The 15,032-nt window shown below is 42.8% G+C and overlaps 1 protein-coding gene across 5 annotated transcripts in view; it reads left to right on the top strand.

The window, feature by feature from the left end:
- The first annotated feature begins 3,055 nt into the window (after positions 1–3,055).
- Positions 3,056–15,032, top strand: part of LOC140481329 (putative pre-mRNA-splicing factor ATP-dependent RNA helicase DHX32) — a 129,399-nt gene continuing 117,422 nt past the window's right edge. The window contains exons 1-4 of one of the 5 annotated variants that reach the window (XM_072577337.1): positions 3,056–3,586; positions 10,697–10,831; positions 14,407–14,453; positions 14,539–14,891. In XM_072577337.1, coding sequence (XP_072433438.1) covers positions 14,580–14,891 — 312 coding nt within the window. In that variant the 5' untranslated portion in view covers positions 3,056–3,586; positions 10,697–10,831; positions 14,407–14,453; positions 14,539–14,579. Of the gene's footprint in view, positions 3,587–10,696; positions 10,924–14,406; positions 14,454–14,538; positions 14,892–15,032 lie in introns of those variants that run through there. The other 4 variants (XM_072577349.1, XM_072577329.1, XM_072577358.1 and 1 more) reach the window with 4 other exon arrangements.

The raw sequence follows: 15,032 nt of genomic DNA, 5'->3' as shown, positions 1-15,032 counted from the left end.
CAAATGGCCTGTTTCCACACTGTAGGGATTCAATGAGATATACAGAGGTGTACCCTCCCCCCTAACCTGATTTCCTGTACATACAAAGGTGTACCCTTCCCTTTAACCTGATTTCCTGTACACACACAGTTATACAAAGGTGTTCGTTTCTCTTTAACCTGATTTCCTGTACACACAGGGATATACAGAGATATGCCCTCCACTTTAACCTGAATTCCTGTATACTCAGATATACAGAGGTATACCCTCCCCTTGAACCTGATTTCCTGTACACACACAGATATACAGAGGTGTACTCACCCCTTTAAATTGATTTGCTGTACACACAGATATACAGAGATATGCCCTCCGTTTTAACCTGATGTTCTGCACACACTCACACAGATATACAGCGGTACACACCCCTCTTTAACCTGAATTTCTGTACACACACAGATATACAGAGGCATACTCTTCCCTTTAACTTGATTTCCTGTACACACACAGATATGCAGTGGTTTACCTGATTTCCTGCACACACTCACACAGATATACAGAATGCACCCCGTCTTTCAGCCGATTTTCTGAACACACACTGATATACAGATACACCAGACAGATGTGCCCTCCACTTTAACCTGATTTCTTGTACACACACAGATATAGAGGTTTACCCTCCCTTTAACTTGATTTCTTGTATGTACACAGCGAGATATACAAAGGTGTACCCTTCACCTTTAAATTGATTTCCTGTACATTTAGAGATGTGCCCTCCCTTTAACCTGATGTCCAGTACACACACAGACATACAAAGCTGTACACTCTTTAAACTGATTTCTTGCATTCACACAGATATATAGAAGAGTACCCTCCCCTTTAAACTGATTTCCTGTGCACACACAGATATACAGAAGCATGCCCTCCCCTTTAACCTGGTTTCCTGTATAGACACAGATTTACAGTGGGTTAGCCTCCCCTTTAACATGATTTCCTCGACTGATTAGCAAGGTTAGATCTCATGGAATACAGAGAGAAGTAGCCATTTGGATACTGAACTGGCTCAAAGGTAGAAGACAGAGGGTCGTGTTGGAGGGTTGTTTTTCAGACTGGAGGCCTGTGACCAGTGGACTGTCACAAGGATCGGTGCTGGGCCCTCTACTTTTTGTCATTTACATAAATGATTTGGATGTGCACGTAAGAGGTACAATTAGCAAGTTTGCAGATGACACCAAAATTGGAGGTGTAGTGGACAGCGAAGAGGGTTACCTCAGATTACAACAGGATCTGGACCAGATGGGCCAATGGGCTGAGAAGTGGCAGATGGAGTTTAATTCAGATAAATGCGAGGTGCTGCATTTTGGGAAAGCAAATCTTAGCAGGACCTATACACTTAATGGTAAGGTCCAAGGGAGTGTTGCTGAACAAAGAGACCTTGGAGTGCAGGTTCATAATTCCTTGAAAGTGGAGTTGCAAGTAGATAGGATAGTGAAGAAGGTGTTTGGTATGCTTTCCTTTATTGGTCAGAGGATTGAGTACAGGAGTTGGGAGGTCATATTGCGGCTGTACAGGACATTGGTTAGGCCACTGTTGGAATATTGCGTGCAATTCTGGTCTCCCTCCTAACAGAAAGATGTTGTGAAACTTGAAAGGGTTCAGAAAAAATTTACAAGGATGTTGCCAGGGTTGGAGGAGCTCAGTTACAGGGAGAGGCTGAACAGGCTGGGGCTGTTTTCCCTGGAGCGTCAGAGGCTAAGGGGTGACCTTGTAGTGGTTTACAAAATTATGAGAGGCATGGATAGGATAAATAGACAAAGTCTTTTCCCTGGGGTCGGGGAGTCCAGAACTAGAGGGCATAGGTTTAGGGTGAGTGGGGAAAGATAAAAAAGAGACCTAAGGGGCAACCTTTTCATGCAAAGGTTGGTACGTGTATGGAATGAGCTTGCAGAGGATGTGGTGGAGGCTGGTACAATTGCAACATTTAAAAGGCATTTGGATGGCTGTATGAATAGGAAAGATTTGGAGGGATATGGGCTGGGTGCTGGCAGGTGGGACTAGATTGGGTTGGGATATCTGGTCGGCATGGATGGGTTGGACCGAAGGGTCTGTTTCTATGCTGTACATCTCTATGACTCTATGACACACAGATACACAGAGGTGTACCTTCCCCTTTAACCTGGCTTCCTGTGCACACACATATATGAAGAGGTATACCCTTCCCTTATGTAACTCTGTGATCTGCCTGTATTGAGTGCAAGACAAACGTTTTCACTGTGCCTTGGTACACATGACAATAAATTCAATTCAAAACACAGATATACAGTGGTATGCCCGCTCCTTTAATTTGATTTTCTGTACACACACAGATATACAGAGGTGTTCCCTCCCTTTATACTGATTTCCTGTACACACAGAGATGTACAGTGGTCTACCCTCTCCTTGAACATGTTTCCTGTACACACACATAGATACAGTGGTCTACCCTCCCCTTTAACCTGATTTCCTGCACACACACACAGATATACAGAGGTGTACCCTCCCCTTTAATCTGATTTCCTGCACACACACAGAGATACAGAGGTGTACCCTCCCCTTTAATCTGATTTCCTGTACACACACAGCTATACAGAGGTGTACCCTCCCCTTTAATCTGATTTCCTGTACACACAGATATACAGAGGTGTACCCTCCCCTTTAACCTGATTTCCTGTACACACACAGATATACAGACACAAGCTGCAGGTGTACCCTCCCCTTTAACCTGATTTCCTGTACACGCACAGATATACAGAGGTGTACCCTCCCCTTTAATCTGATTTCCTGTACACACACAGATATACAGAGGTGTACCCTCCCCTTTAATCTGATTTCCTGCACACACACAGATATACAGAGGTGTACCCTCCCCTTTAACCTGATTTCCTGTACACACACAGATATACAGACACATGCTGCAGGTGTACCCTCCCCTTTAACCTGATTTCCTGTACACACACAGATACACAGAGGTGTACCCTCCCCTTTAACCTGATTTCCTGTCGGCTCAGCCAGGCCCCGCCCCCCCCCCTCCTTGCCCCTTTAACACCAACATGGCGCCGCTGCCTGTTCTCCTGGATTCGGGGGCAGCGTCTGATCCGGGGCCCCGTCAGAAAATAACCGACAGAGGGATTTAAATAAAAAAAACCATCAAATTAAACCTGGGAATAAAATCCCCGGACGGAGAGGGAGAGGGAGAGGGAGAGGGAGAGGGAGAGGAGCAGGCGTTAGGGGGAAATGATATATAAATCCTGGGCAGGAAATAATCATTAAAGTTATTACTAATGATGATAATTATAATTATAATGTAATTGTCGGGTGTTTTTATTTTTAAAAAAAGTAAAGTACGAGTGAGGAACAGGGGGCTGGAGGGTGTTTTGGGGCTGGACTCCTTTTAATCATCATTTACAAGTCAGACAAACTATTTAAGAATTAATTTGCATATTGCTTTCCCCCACCCCCCAAAAAAAAAGAAGAGAGAGAAGATAAATAGTGTAGGGAGAGGGGAAGGGCTGTGTGAGGGTTTGTGGTGAACATTGTCCTTGGAGTTTCCCCTCCCTAAAGGCAGGAGAAGGTGAGTCTGTTTCCTGGCAGCCCAGAACTGCCAGCTTTTATTTTTCCCTTTTAACAACATTTTGTTATAAGTTGCATTCTCAATATCTGTACCAATTGAGTGAGTGTTCGTTTTCGCACTGTCCTTTCATTGTCTTTTCTCATTCCTTCCCCTTCTTCCCCCCCCCCTCAGGTGTGATATTTGATTTATCTTTCATCTAGGTTCTGTCTGTGTTGTGTCGGAGAGATGGTGGGGTGCTCTTACACATAGAAGGGTGAGGCTGGGGTCGAGTCGGTCCTGCCCCGCGTTCCCCAAGGTCAGGAGCCGACCTGCCGGGGGAAGGCTGCAAACTACCCAGTCGGCTGCTGCCTCTTGCCAAAGCGCTTCGCTGGCGGGCCACTGCTGTACCCTACCGCCCCTCAAAAGAAACCTCAGTTTTGTGTGTGCCCAGAGGCTCCCCGGGTTTGAGGGTTCTGCTGATTCGCAACTTGCCCATCGAGGGGACTTTGTCCTCCGGGCTGACCAAAGACCCCTGCTGGTGCTGATGTCCTGTAGGAAACATGGACTGATTGATCTGCACAGCAAGGTCTTGCAATTAGAAGAAAGCGAGGGCTGCAGATGCTGGCGATCAGAGGTGAAGAGTGCGGCGCTGGGAAAGCACAGCAGGTCAGGCAGCATCCGAGGAACAGGAACGTTGATGTTTCGGGCATCAGCTCTCAATCAGGAATGAGGGGGTGGCCCAAGGGGGCTAAGAGATAAATGGGAGAGGGGTGGGGTGGGGAGGTAACTGGGAATGCAATAGGAAGGTGGTGGTGATAGGGTGGAGCGGATAGGTGGGACAGTTCAAGAGGGTGGAGCTGAGTTGATGGCTTGAATCTAGGGTGAGCTGGAGGGAGGGGAAATGTGGAAACTGGGAAAGCCACCTTGATCCCGTGTGGTTGTAGGGTCCTAAGGCAGAAGATGAGTGGTTCTTCCTCCAGACATCAGGTGGCTAGAGTTTGGTGGTGGGGGAGTCCCAGGACTTGCATATCCTTGGTCATGCAATTAACAAACACTAAAGCACCTGCCATTTATGAAGTTTTGTGTGGGTGAACTGTTATCCTGAGGGCCAGGAGAATTGCTCTGCCTCCCATTTGAACTAGGGCGGTGGGGCTTTTCATGTTACCTAAGGTCGGGTTTAACAGGTTATCCTATAAGCTACACTTCAGCTCTACTTTGGAATGTCAGCCTTTATTTTGACTCGACTCCTCTGGCTTTTTCGGGAAACTTTCAAAGTATCAATCTGTCTTGGCCATAAAGCATGTAGATTTAGCATTGTAGTTGGGTGATTTGGAGAAAGGCAGATGCTCTGAACTCAGAGACCTCTTGGTCATGGTGAACTTAAGAGTTCTTGTGGCAAGCTGCCATTGAGCCAGGGTAATCAGGTTTGAGTCTTGTCTACTCCAGAGGTGTTAAAGAACATCTCTGTTAAAGAACGGGTTGATTAGAAAATGTCACTGACTGAGTAGATATGCAATCTTCTTTTAAAAGTTATTTGAAAATCTTTAGGTTGCAGTGGTCGGTCAATTGCTTTAAAAAACTCAGTTAATCAGAGAGAGCCAGCATGGATTCCTGAAGAGTAGGTCATGCCTGACAAGTCTCAGGTTTTGAAGTGGTGACAAAGGTAGTGGATATAGTTAAGGCAATTGGATTTTTAAAAATGGACTTCCAGAAGGCTTTTGACTAAGTTCCACACAAAGGACTGTTAGCTAAGGTGGAAGCTCATAGAATTGAAGGCAAATTACAGGCACAGATAGGAAATTGGCCAAATGGCAGGAAAAAGCGAGTTGGAATAATGGGTAAGCACTCCCATTAGCAGGACATGATTAGTAAGGATCCTGTAGGGATCTGTGTTGGGGCTTCTGTTATTCATTCACTAATTGGATAATTAGTATATTAAGTGAAATATCCAAATTTACTATTATTGAGTACAGGAGTTGGGAGGTCATGTTGCGACTGTACAGGTAATTGGTTAGGCTACTGTTGGCGTATTGTGTGCAATTCTGGTCTCCTTCCTATTGGAAAGATGTTGTGAAACTTGAAAGGGTTCAGAAAAGATTTACAAGGATGTTGCCAGGGCCAACCCTGGACTTGAGCTATAGGGAGAGGCTGAACAGGCTGGGGCTATTTTGCCTGGAGCGTCGGAGGCTGAGGAGTGATCTTAGAGGTTTACAAAATTGAGGGGCATGGATAGGATAAATAGACAGTCTTTTCCCTGGCATGGGGAAGTCCAGAACTAGAGGGCATAGGTTTAGGGTGAGAGGGAAAAGATATAAAAGAGACCTATGGAGCAACTTTTTCACAGAGGGTGGTATGTGTATGGAATGAGCTGACACATGAAGTGATGGAGGCTGGTACAATTGTAACAATTAGGAGGCGTTTGGATGGGTATATGAATAGGAAGGGTTTGGAGGGATATATGCCGGGTGCTGTCAGGTGGGACTAGATTGGGTTGGGATATCTGGTCGGCATGGGCGAGTTGGACCGAAGAGTCTGTTTCCGTGCAGTACGTTTCTATGACTCAACGTAAAATTGGGTAACATTGTAGATAGTGTTGATGACAGTGTAAAATACAACAGGAGATTGATAGATTAGGTGAATGGACAAAGCTGTGGCAGATGGATTTTAATATGAAAGTGTGACAGTTTTTAGTTTTTACATTGAAGGCAAATTACCGGCACAGATAGGAAATTGGCCAAATGGCAGGAAAAAGCGAGTTGGAATAATGGGTAAGCACTCCCATTACATTGAAATACATATTCATGTATTTTTTTTTAGAAGGCACAAAGTTAAATACAAATGAGGCTTAAGGATTCAAGGCAGATCTCTTCAAATTGCTATGATCATGTGCAGGAAATATTAAAGTCTAATGCACTACTGGTCTTCATAACCGAAGGACAGGAGTATAAGTGAGGTGAGAGTGACAGCCTTGACATCAAGACCGCATTTGATCAGCGTGACATCAAAGCAAAATTGGAATCGATGAGTATCAGGGCAACCTCTCCACTGGTTGGAGTTATACCTGGCATGTTGTAGGATGGTTGTAGTTGTTGGTCAATCATCTCAGCTCGAGGACATCTCTGTGGGAGTTCCTCAGGATAGTGTTCTTGGTGCAACGTCTTCGAATGTTTTATCAGTGACTTTGCCTCCATTGTAAAGTCAGAAGTGGGAATGTGTAATCATCAACAAACAATGTTCAGCACCATTCTCCGTTCCTCCGGTATTGAACCAGTCCATGTTCAAATGCAACAAGATCTGGACAACATCCAGACTTGGGCTGACAGGTGGCAAGTAACATTCGTGACACAGAAATGCTGGGCAATGACCATCTTCAATAACAGACAATCTAGCCACCACTCCTTGACATTCAATGGTGTTACCAGCACTGAATTTCCTAAGAATTAACATTCTTGGGGTTACCATTGATCAGAAGCTGAACTGGACCTGGCACACAAACATAGTGGCTCCAAGAGCACGTCAGAGACCAGGAATACTGTGGCCGGTAACTCACACCTGATTCTCCACTTTCCTGAATGGGTGCAGCTCCAACAACACTTAAGAGGCTTGACACCATCCAGAACAAAGCAGCCCTCTTGTCTGGCACTGCATCCCCCCTCAGTCGCAGCAGTGTGTACTTTCTACAAGATGCACTGCAAAAAAATCACCAAAGGTCCAAAGGAAGTACCTCCCAAACCAAGGACCCTTTCATCTGGAAGGACAAGGGCAGCAGGTACATGGGAACACCATCACTTGCAGGTTCACCTCCAAACCATTCCCCATCCAGACTTGAAAATGTATCGCCGTTCCTTCGCTGTCTTGGGTCAAAATCTTTGAATTCCCTCGCTCTGCATTAATGGTCAAGCAGCAGCACATGGACTGCAGAGGTTGAAGAAGGCAGTTCACCGCAATCTTCTCGAGGGCAACTAGGGCAGGCAATAAATGCTGGCCAATAAGTGGTGCTCACATCCCATAAATTAATTTATTTAAAAAAAGGATGCAAACATTATCCTCCGTTTATACAAAACCCTAGGATTGTGAACACCATACCTTAGGAAGGATGTTTGACCTTGGAGAGAGTTCAACACAGGTCTACAAAGGTTGAACGTGGTCTTCGGGGGTTATGTTATGAGGCACGATGACATAAATTGAGCCTTTATTCTCTAGAATTTAGAAGGTTAAGGAGTGGCCTAATTGAGGTTTTCAGGATATTAACCCAGAAAGACAGGGTAGTCAGCGTAGTCTAAGAAATTGGGCCAAGCCATTCTGGAGAGATGTTTACACGCAACAAGTGGTGGAGGTTGGTAGCTGTCTTCCTCAAATGATGGTCGATGCTAATTCAATTGTTAAATTTAAGTCTGAGAGACACTCCTTTTTATTAAGGAAGGGTATTGAGCGAATGTACCAATATTGAGTGGCAGAGCATGCTCAGGGGCTGAATGGCCTGTTGCTATATTCCTGTTACTATGCTCCAGACTTTCTGTTCCTGAGCTGTATCTCTTTTGGAAACCCCATGTTGGCCAGTCCTATTAAGAAGGACATTCTGTTCAACAAAATGTACTTTTTTTTTACAAAATGTGCTTTTTTTGGCAAAACGTGCTGCAAGAGGTTAGCCCAGACAGTGCCTGCAATGGTGTGAAACTTTTTTTTTGCAAAATCTAATTAGGCCGTACACAAGCTTTTGATGTAGTTCAAAAGCAACCCTTGCCCTGCCACCCTGCAGTTACCCTTCAACCTTTGGAGGTTGCCTGAGGGAAAAATCAATAGCGTTTCACAGTCATGGAGCTTTTCAAGTTTTGCTACTGTTCATGGATTTGGTTCGAGTGAAATATCATTTGCGAATAAACAGTGAACATTTTGTTTTAAAGATGACATTGAATATGAAATGTATGAAATCTTATGGAGTGCAGCTTTATGTGAAATCTTTTTGATTAGTTGTGGGACAAATTGTTTACTGCCAAGGCTGATGTTTATTGCCTCTGCCTGATTTCTCTTTGGAATGAGGCAGTGAGCCATCACTGCAGTCCTCATAGTGAAAGTGCTTTGAGGGAGGGAGTTCTGGGATTCTGGCCCAGCTACAGTAAAGCAATTGGGAATGTTCTTCCAGGTCAGGATTGCAATGAATTTGCAGGTTCCTCTCAATCTGCTTTCATTGTCATTATACGAAGTAGCGTTTGCAGGTTTGGGAGATGCTGTCGAAGCACTCTAAGTGAGTTGCTGCTGTGTAGTTCTTAGATGATTGAGAAAGTACCTAGTTTTGTTACAGCTGTCATCTTTGTTATTGTGTAAAGTTGTGACAGGAGAAAGTAATGAGGATATAACAATAGACTTGGCTAAAAAATAACTTTTGGATTATAATGCATCTTATCATAGAGTATGCCATGAATTGCTATTTGTGTGCACTTTCAAATAATATGCTGCAGTACCTCAATTAGCGTTGACTGTTTGATAAACTCATCTTGTGAGAAACCTGTTTCTGTCATGAGTTTCTTCCTTTATATTGTGAGGTTGTTTCCACTGGCTGGGGAATCTAGAGCACTGGCACAATCTCAGGATAAGGAGTTGATCCTTTCAGATTGTGAACTGGGAAAATGTCTTCACTCGAAGGGCTGTGAATGTTTGGAATTGTTAATCTCAAAGGGTTGTTGTGAATGCTTCATTATTGGTTATTCTTTATAGCAGAATTTTGATCTGTCAGGCAATCGAGTTGTGTGGAGCTGAAACTCCAGGGTCAAACATGATTATTGAACGGTGGAACCGGCTTAGGGGTGGCTAAGTGACCTGCTCCTATTTCTTGTGTTATGACTTGTTTGACTGAGTTAAGTTCAACCTTATTATTATTCTAGTCCTTGGGCATAATCAGTATTTTGGTGAGTTATTCTTGGACTTCACCTGACAAAGGAGCAAAGCTCCGAAAGCTTGTGATTTTGAATAAACCTTGTGACCTTGTCCACTCCAGTACAACACTGGCACCTCCACTCCTTAGACTTGAGAGGAGTGTGACCGCTTGTCTTACGGAAACTGTTGCATTGTTTTCTTCCTATATGTTTGCATGTGTCAGCATTAGATTTTTTTGTTGAATGCAAATTCAATCTGCCATGGTAGAATTTGAATCTGATTCCTCAGAACACCACCTAGGCCTCTAGATCAATGGTCTAGCAATAAAATCACGAGGTCATTGCCTCCCTCCCTCTTATTTATTCAATTATCAGAGAAGCTCAAAAAAAATTTCTAACATATAGAATGTTGCTGAACAGTGATAAACATGTCCACGAGTGGCATTAACAAGAACTTTGCCAATTAACTGGTTAACTTCAGTTCTCAAGTTACCATTATTTCACACTAGGCTACAAGCTGTTCTGTAACAGCTTAGAATATCAAAATAACTGGTTTAAAAACAATGCTAAAATGGATGAGATGATCATTTATAATTACTACTTGTGGGATCTTGTAGGAAATGAGGCAGCCAATTTGTATACATTTCAACAGTAACTACACTTCAAATGGATTTAATTGGCTGTGGACAATTTGTCATGTGATGATAGGAAGTTCATCATTGGCAAGCTATCTGTATTGAGACAGCAACTATGCAGCAGTTGCTGCTGAGAAATTAGATACCACAAAGTAAATTCAGCCCTTCTGTACAAAATGGCTGTTATTTTATTGCTCCCAGATGTGCACCTGTTCCTGTCGAGTAACATTCAAAAAAATGCTGCTTCGTAGTTCTCCACTACTGAGTATTATGTAGCATTAAAAAGATGTAAAGCACAAGTGCACAGTATTCCTTTCATTTTTTGTTATTTGGCTAAAGTACAAATAATACCTCTGATGATAGTCCTCCTTATTGTAAATAAAGTTTGAGGATAATTACCACCACAATACCTCTATCTTTCAGTGACTGTTTCTGTAACAAAGATTTGATTATAAATTCACATAGTACCGGTGGGTAACATCAGAATTCTTGCATTCTTCTTAAATTAATTACAATAGTGTGTAATGTTTGTTTTTTGACACATCTTTATCATTGACAATGTCATATTGCTGCAATTAGTTTCTTTTTACCTGTGTCCTGACAATTTTTTTGTTTTTTTGCAGGGATGTAGAAGATAGAGGGTGGTGGTAGTGTTTTTCAGACTGGAGGCCTGTAACCAGTGGAGTGCCACAAGGATCGGTGCTGGGTCCAATATTTTTCATCATTTTATATAAATGATTTGGATGTGAGCATAAGAGGTATAGTTAGTAACTTTACACCTCCAATTTTGGTGTCCTCTGCAGAGGACAGTGAAGAAGGTTACCTCCGATTACAATGGGATCTAGATCAGGTGGGCCAATGGGCTGAGGAGTGGCAGATGAATTTTAATTTAGATAAATGTGAGGTGCTACATTTTGGAATAGCAAATCTTAGCAGAACTTATACACTTAATGGTAAGGTCCTCGGGAGTGTTGCTGAACAAAGAGACCTTGGAGTGCAGGTTCATAGCCCCTTGAAAGTGGAGTCGCAAGTAGATAGGATCGTGAAGAAAGCGTTTGATATACTTTCCTTTATTGGACAGAGTATTGAGTACAGGACATTGGTTAGGCCACTGTTGGAATATTGTGTGCAATTCTGGTCTCCTTCCTATTGGAAAGATGTTGTGAAACTTGAAAGGGTTCAGAAAAGGCTTACAAGGATGTTGCCAGGGTTGGAGGATTTGAGCTATAGGGAGAGGCTGAACAGGCTGGGGCTGTTTTCCCTGGAGCATCAGAGGTTGAGGGGTGACCTTAGAGGTTTATAAACTCATGAGGGGCATGGATAGGATAAATAGACAAAGTCTTTTCCCTGGAATGGGGAAGTCCAGAACTAGAGGGCATAGGTTTAAGGTGAGAGGGAAAAGATATAAAAGAGACCTATGGAGCAACTTTTTCACAGAGGGTGGTATGTGTATGGAATGAGCTGACACATGAAGTGATGGAGGCTGGTACAATTGTAACAATTAGGAGGCGTTTGGATGGGTATATGAATAGGAAGGGTTTGGAGGGATATATGCCAGGTGCTGTCAGGTGGGACTAGATTGGGTTGGGATATCTGGTCGGCGTGGGCGAGTTGGACCGAAGAGTCTGTTTCCGTGCAGTACGTTTCTATGACTCCATAACTGTAATACTGAGTAATTAAGGAGCAGGATGCACAGCTCATAAATATGACAAAATGTATTTTCTGACTGTTTGCTGCAAGAGCATGTGGAGCTGTCTCAATCCATCTGGATTTGGTTGATATGGTCTGACATTGTTAAAGTACTCTCAGTCATCACTCCTGTTGAATACTGTTGCATTCTTACTGGGAACTTTGCCTGGAAGATGTTGAAATATTTATCCTCTCTCAAGAGCTTAGACAAGCTTGGGGATGTGAGGGGAATACTTAATCTCAGAATCAGGGGTCATCTATGTAGATCTTCATTCAGAGTTGCTCATATTTTTCACCCCAAAAGTAGGGTGCTCAGTAAATGCGCATTGTCAAGGCAGAGGTTCATCAATGTTTAGGCATTGATATAGGTTTAGAGATATTTCAGGACATTGGATTTGAGGTAGTAAATCTGCTCATTTTAATACATGGCAGAGCAGACTGGAAAGATCAAATGACCACCCCCTGCTCCTTTTTCTCATGATCTTATGGGACAAAAACATGATTTAAATGCGTTAGAATGTGATCTGAATCTACACTTTTAGTCATTCTTGATGCAAAAACCTAGGAAATACAACCATAGCATCTCACGTTGTCTTAAATTAGTTACTTTGCCTGGAAGATCAATTCATGGACTAAATTGCATTCATGTGAGGAATAATGAATGTTGTTCACCATATTAATCCTAAATCTTTACTATTTCATCTGCAGTTGAGGTTTTCACAACAGAATTGCAACCTGGGCATTCTTAAGCCCACAGAAAGGGTAGTCGACTCTCAAGTATTTATTCCTAACATTGGGAAATGCGGACTGATATGAAGGAAATACCGGATGGGATAGTCCATTGTGAATCAGCATGCATTCAGTCTAAACATAGTTAAACTAATGGAGCTGTAGCAGCTGAGCTGTGGCTGAGTCATGTGCATAAAGGCAGTGATAAGGTGGAGGAGGAGAACAGGTTTTGAAACATAGAATATCAAAGCAGAAGTATGACAGGACAGGCCTAACGGGCTGAATGACGTTCAGTATAATCATGCCTGATCATCCGCTCGGTGTCCTCTACTTGCTTTCTCTCCATATCTTTTGATCCCTTTAGCCTGAAGAATTAGAGCTACTTCTTTCTTGAAAACAGTCTGTATTTTGGCCTCAAACACCTTTTCTGCTTCAGGGATATTCCACCAGCTTACCACTCTCTGGTTAAAGACATTTCATCTTATTTCAGTCCTAAATGGCCTACCCAAGTGCTTGCAATGTGCCACCTGGTTTTGAATTCCTTGGTCATTCGGAACATCCTTCCTGTTTTTACCCTTTCGAATTTTACAGGTTTCTTTGAGATGTCCCCGCTTTCTTCTAAATTCCACTGGCTATAGCCTTAACTAACCTGATCTTTCTTCATTTGTCAGTCCTGCTATTCCAGGAATCAGTCTGGTTAACCTTTGTTACACTTTCTCCATTGGCATAGCATCCCTTTTGTATAAGGAGACCAGAACTGCACACAGTACTCCAGAAGTAATCTCAGCAAAGCCCTGTACAATTGCAGCAAGGCATCCTGGTGCTTGTATTCAACATGATTTTTATAAATACAGTCGACTTTAATTTATAAACTGCTTTACTATATTCTGAACCACGATTGAGAGGAAGTAGTCATTAATATAATATTTGGATGTGAGCACAGGAGGTATGGTTAGAAAGTTTGCAGAACAATACCAACAGTGCAGGTGTAGAAGGTTACTTCCCATTACAACAGGATCTTGATCAGATGGGCCAATGGGCTGAGGAGTGGCAGATGGAGTTTATTTTAGATAAATATGAAGTTATGCATTTTGGAAAGGCAAATCAAGGCAGGACTTATACACCCTAATGGAAATTCCTGGGGAGTATTGCTGAACAAAGAGACTTTGGTGTGCAGGTTCATAATTCCTTGAAAGTGGAGTCACAGGTAGACAGGATAGTGAAAAGGGTGTTTGGTATGCTTTCCTTTTTATTAGTCAGTGTATTGCATATAGGAGTTGCGAGGTCATGTTGCAATTGTACAGGATGTTGCTTTGGCCAATTTTGAAATACTTAGTACAGGTTTAGACTCCCTGCTATAGGGGAGTGAAACATGAAAAGGTTCAGAAAACATTTATGAGAGTGTTGTTAGGATTGGAGGATTTGAACTAATAGGGAGATGCTGAATAGGCTGGGGCTATTTTCCATGGAGCATCAGAGGCTGAGGATTGACCTTCTAGAAGTTTATAAAATCATGAGGGGCATGGATAGGGTGAATAGTCAAGGTCTTCCTTCCCAAGGTAGGAGAGTCCAAAACTAGAGAGCATCGGCTTAAGGTGTGAGGGGAAAGATTTAAAAGGGACCTATTTTAAATCTTCAGGCAGAGGGTGGTGCGTGTATGGAATGAGTTGCTAAAGGAGGTGATGGAGGCTGGTACAATTACAACATTTGAAAGGCATCTGGATGGGTATATGAATAAGAAGTATTTGGAGGGATATGGGCCAAATGCTGGCAAATGACTAGATTCATTTAGGATATCTGGTTGGCATGGATGTGTTGGGCCAAAGGGTCTGTTTCCATGCTGTACAGCTCTATGACTCTACGTAGTCATCAATTGGTATAATCCGAGCAATGTTTTCCTCCTTTCTTTTGATAGTTGATGGGATCTCAACTTCTGCTGTCCACAGTTGCTTAGGAAGAGCTGTAAGTGTGACCTTTGTACATGGCTGTTGTATGCTGTGCCACTTCTGCCTGACTTCAATTTCTGATTTCTGTTGTTTCTTTGCAGCATTGAAAACAGCACTTGGATTGTAAAAGAGACCTAGCAAAATGGATACTAGTAGGATGGACGGTGAGCCTGAGGGAAGTGGACCACCTGCTGACTCCATCTCCGTTTCCTCAAAACTAAATGGTTTTACCTCTGATTTAGAAGATGATGAGGATGAGGGCTTCAGCTGTGATAACAGTGATCTGGAAGTTAATCCTTTTGATGGGCTACCTTTTTCCTCACGATACTATGAGCTACTTAAACGGAGGAAAGCTCTACCAGTTTGGAGTATCAAATACCACTTCATGGAAAGCCTCGTCAACAATAATTTGGTACTGGTTTCTGGCAAACTGGGATGTGGCAAAAGTACTCAGGTCAGTGCTAAATTGAAGCGTTTAATCTTAAAAGTGGCTAACTGTTCAATTTCAATGCAATATGTTAAGCATTCATAATGTTGTTCTAATTTATAAGAATATAATTCCTGGATTATGACACTCACTTATATGGCGAAAGTG

This window comes from Chiloscyllium punctatum, chromosome 1 (genome assembly GCF_047496795.1).
Source record: "Chiloscyllium punctatum isolate Juve2018m chromosome 1, sChiPun1.3, whole genome shotgun sequence".
Taxonomy (NCBI): domain Eukaryota; kingdom Metazoa; phylum Chordata; class Chondrichthyes; order Orectolobiformes; family Hemiscylliidae; genus Chiloscyllium; species Chiloscyllium punctatum.
Note: the sequence above shows the minus strand (reverse complement) of the source record. Positions and strands in the feature narration are given on the sequence as shown.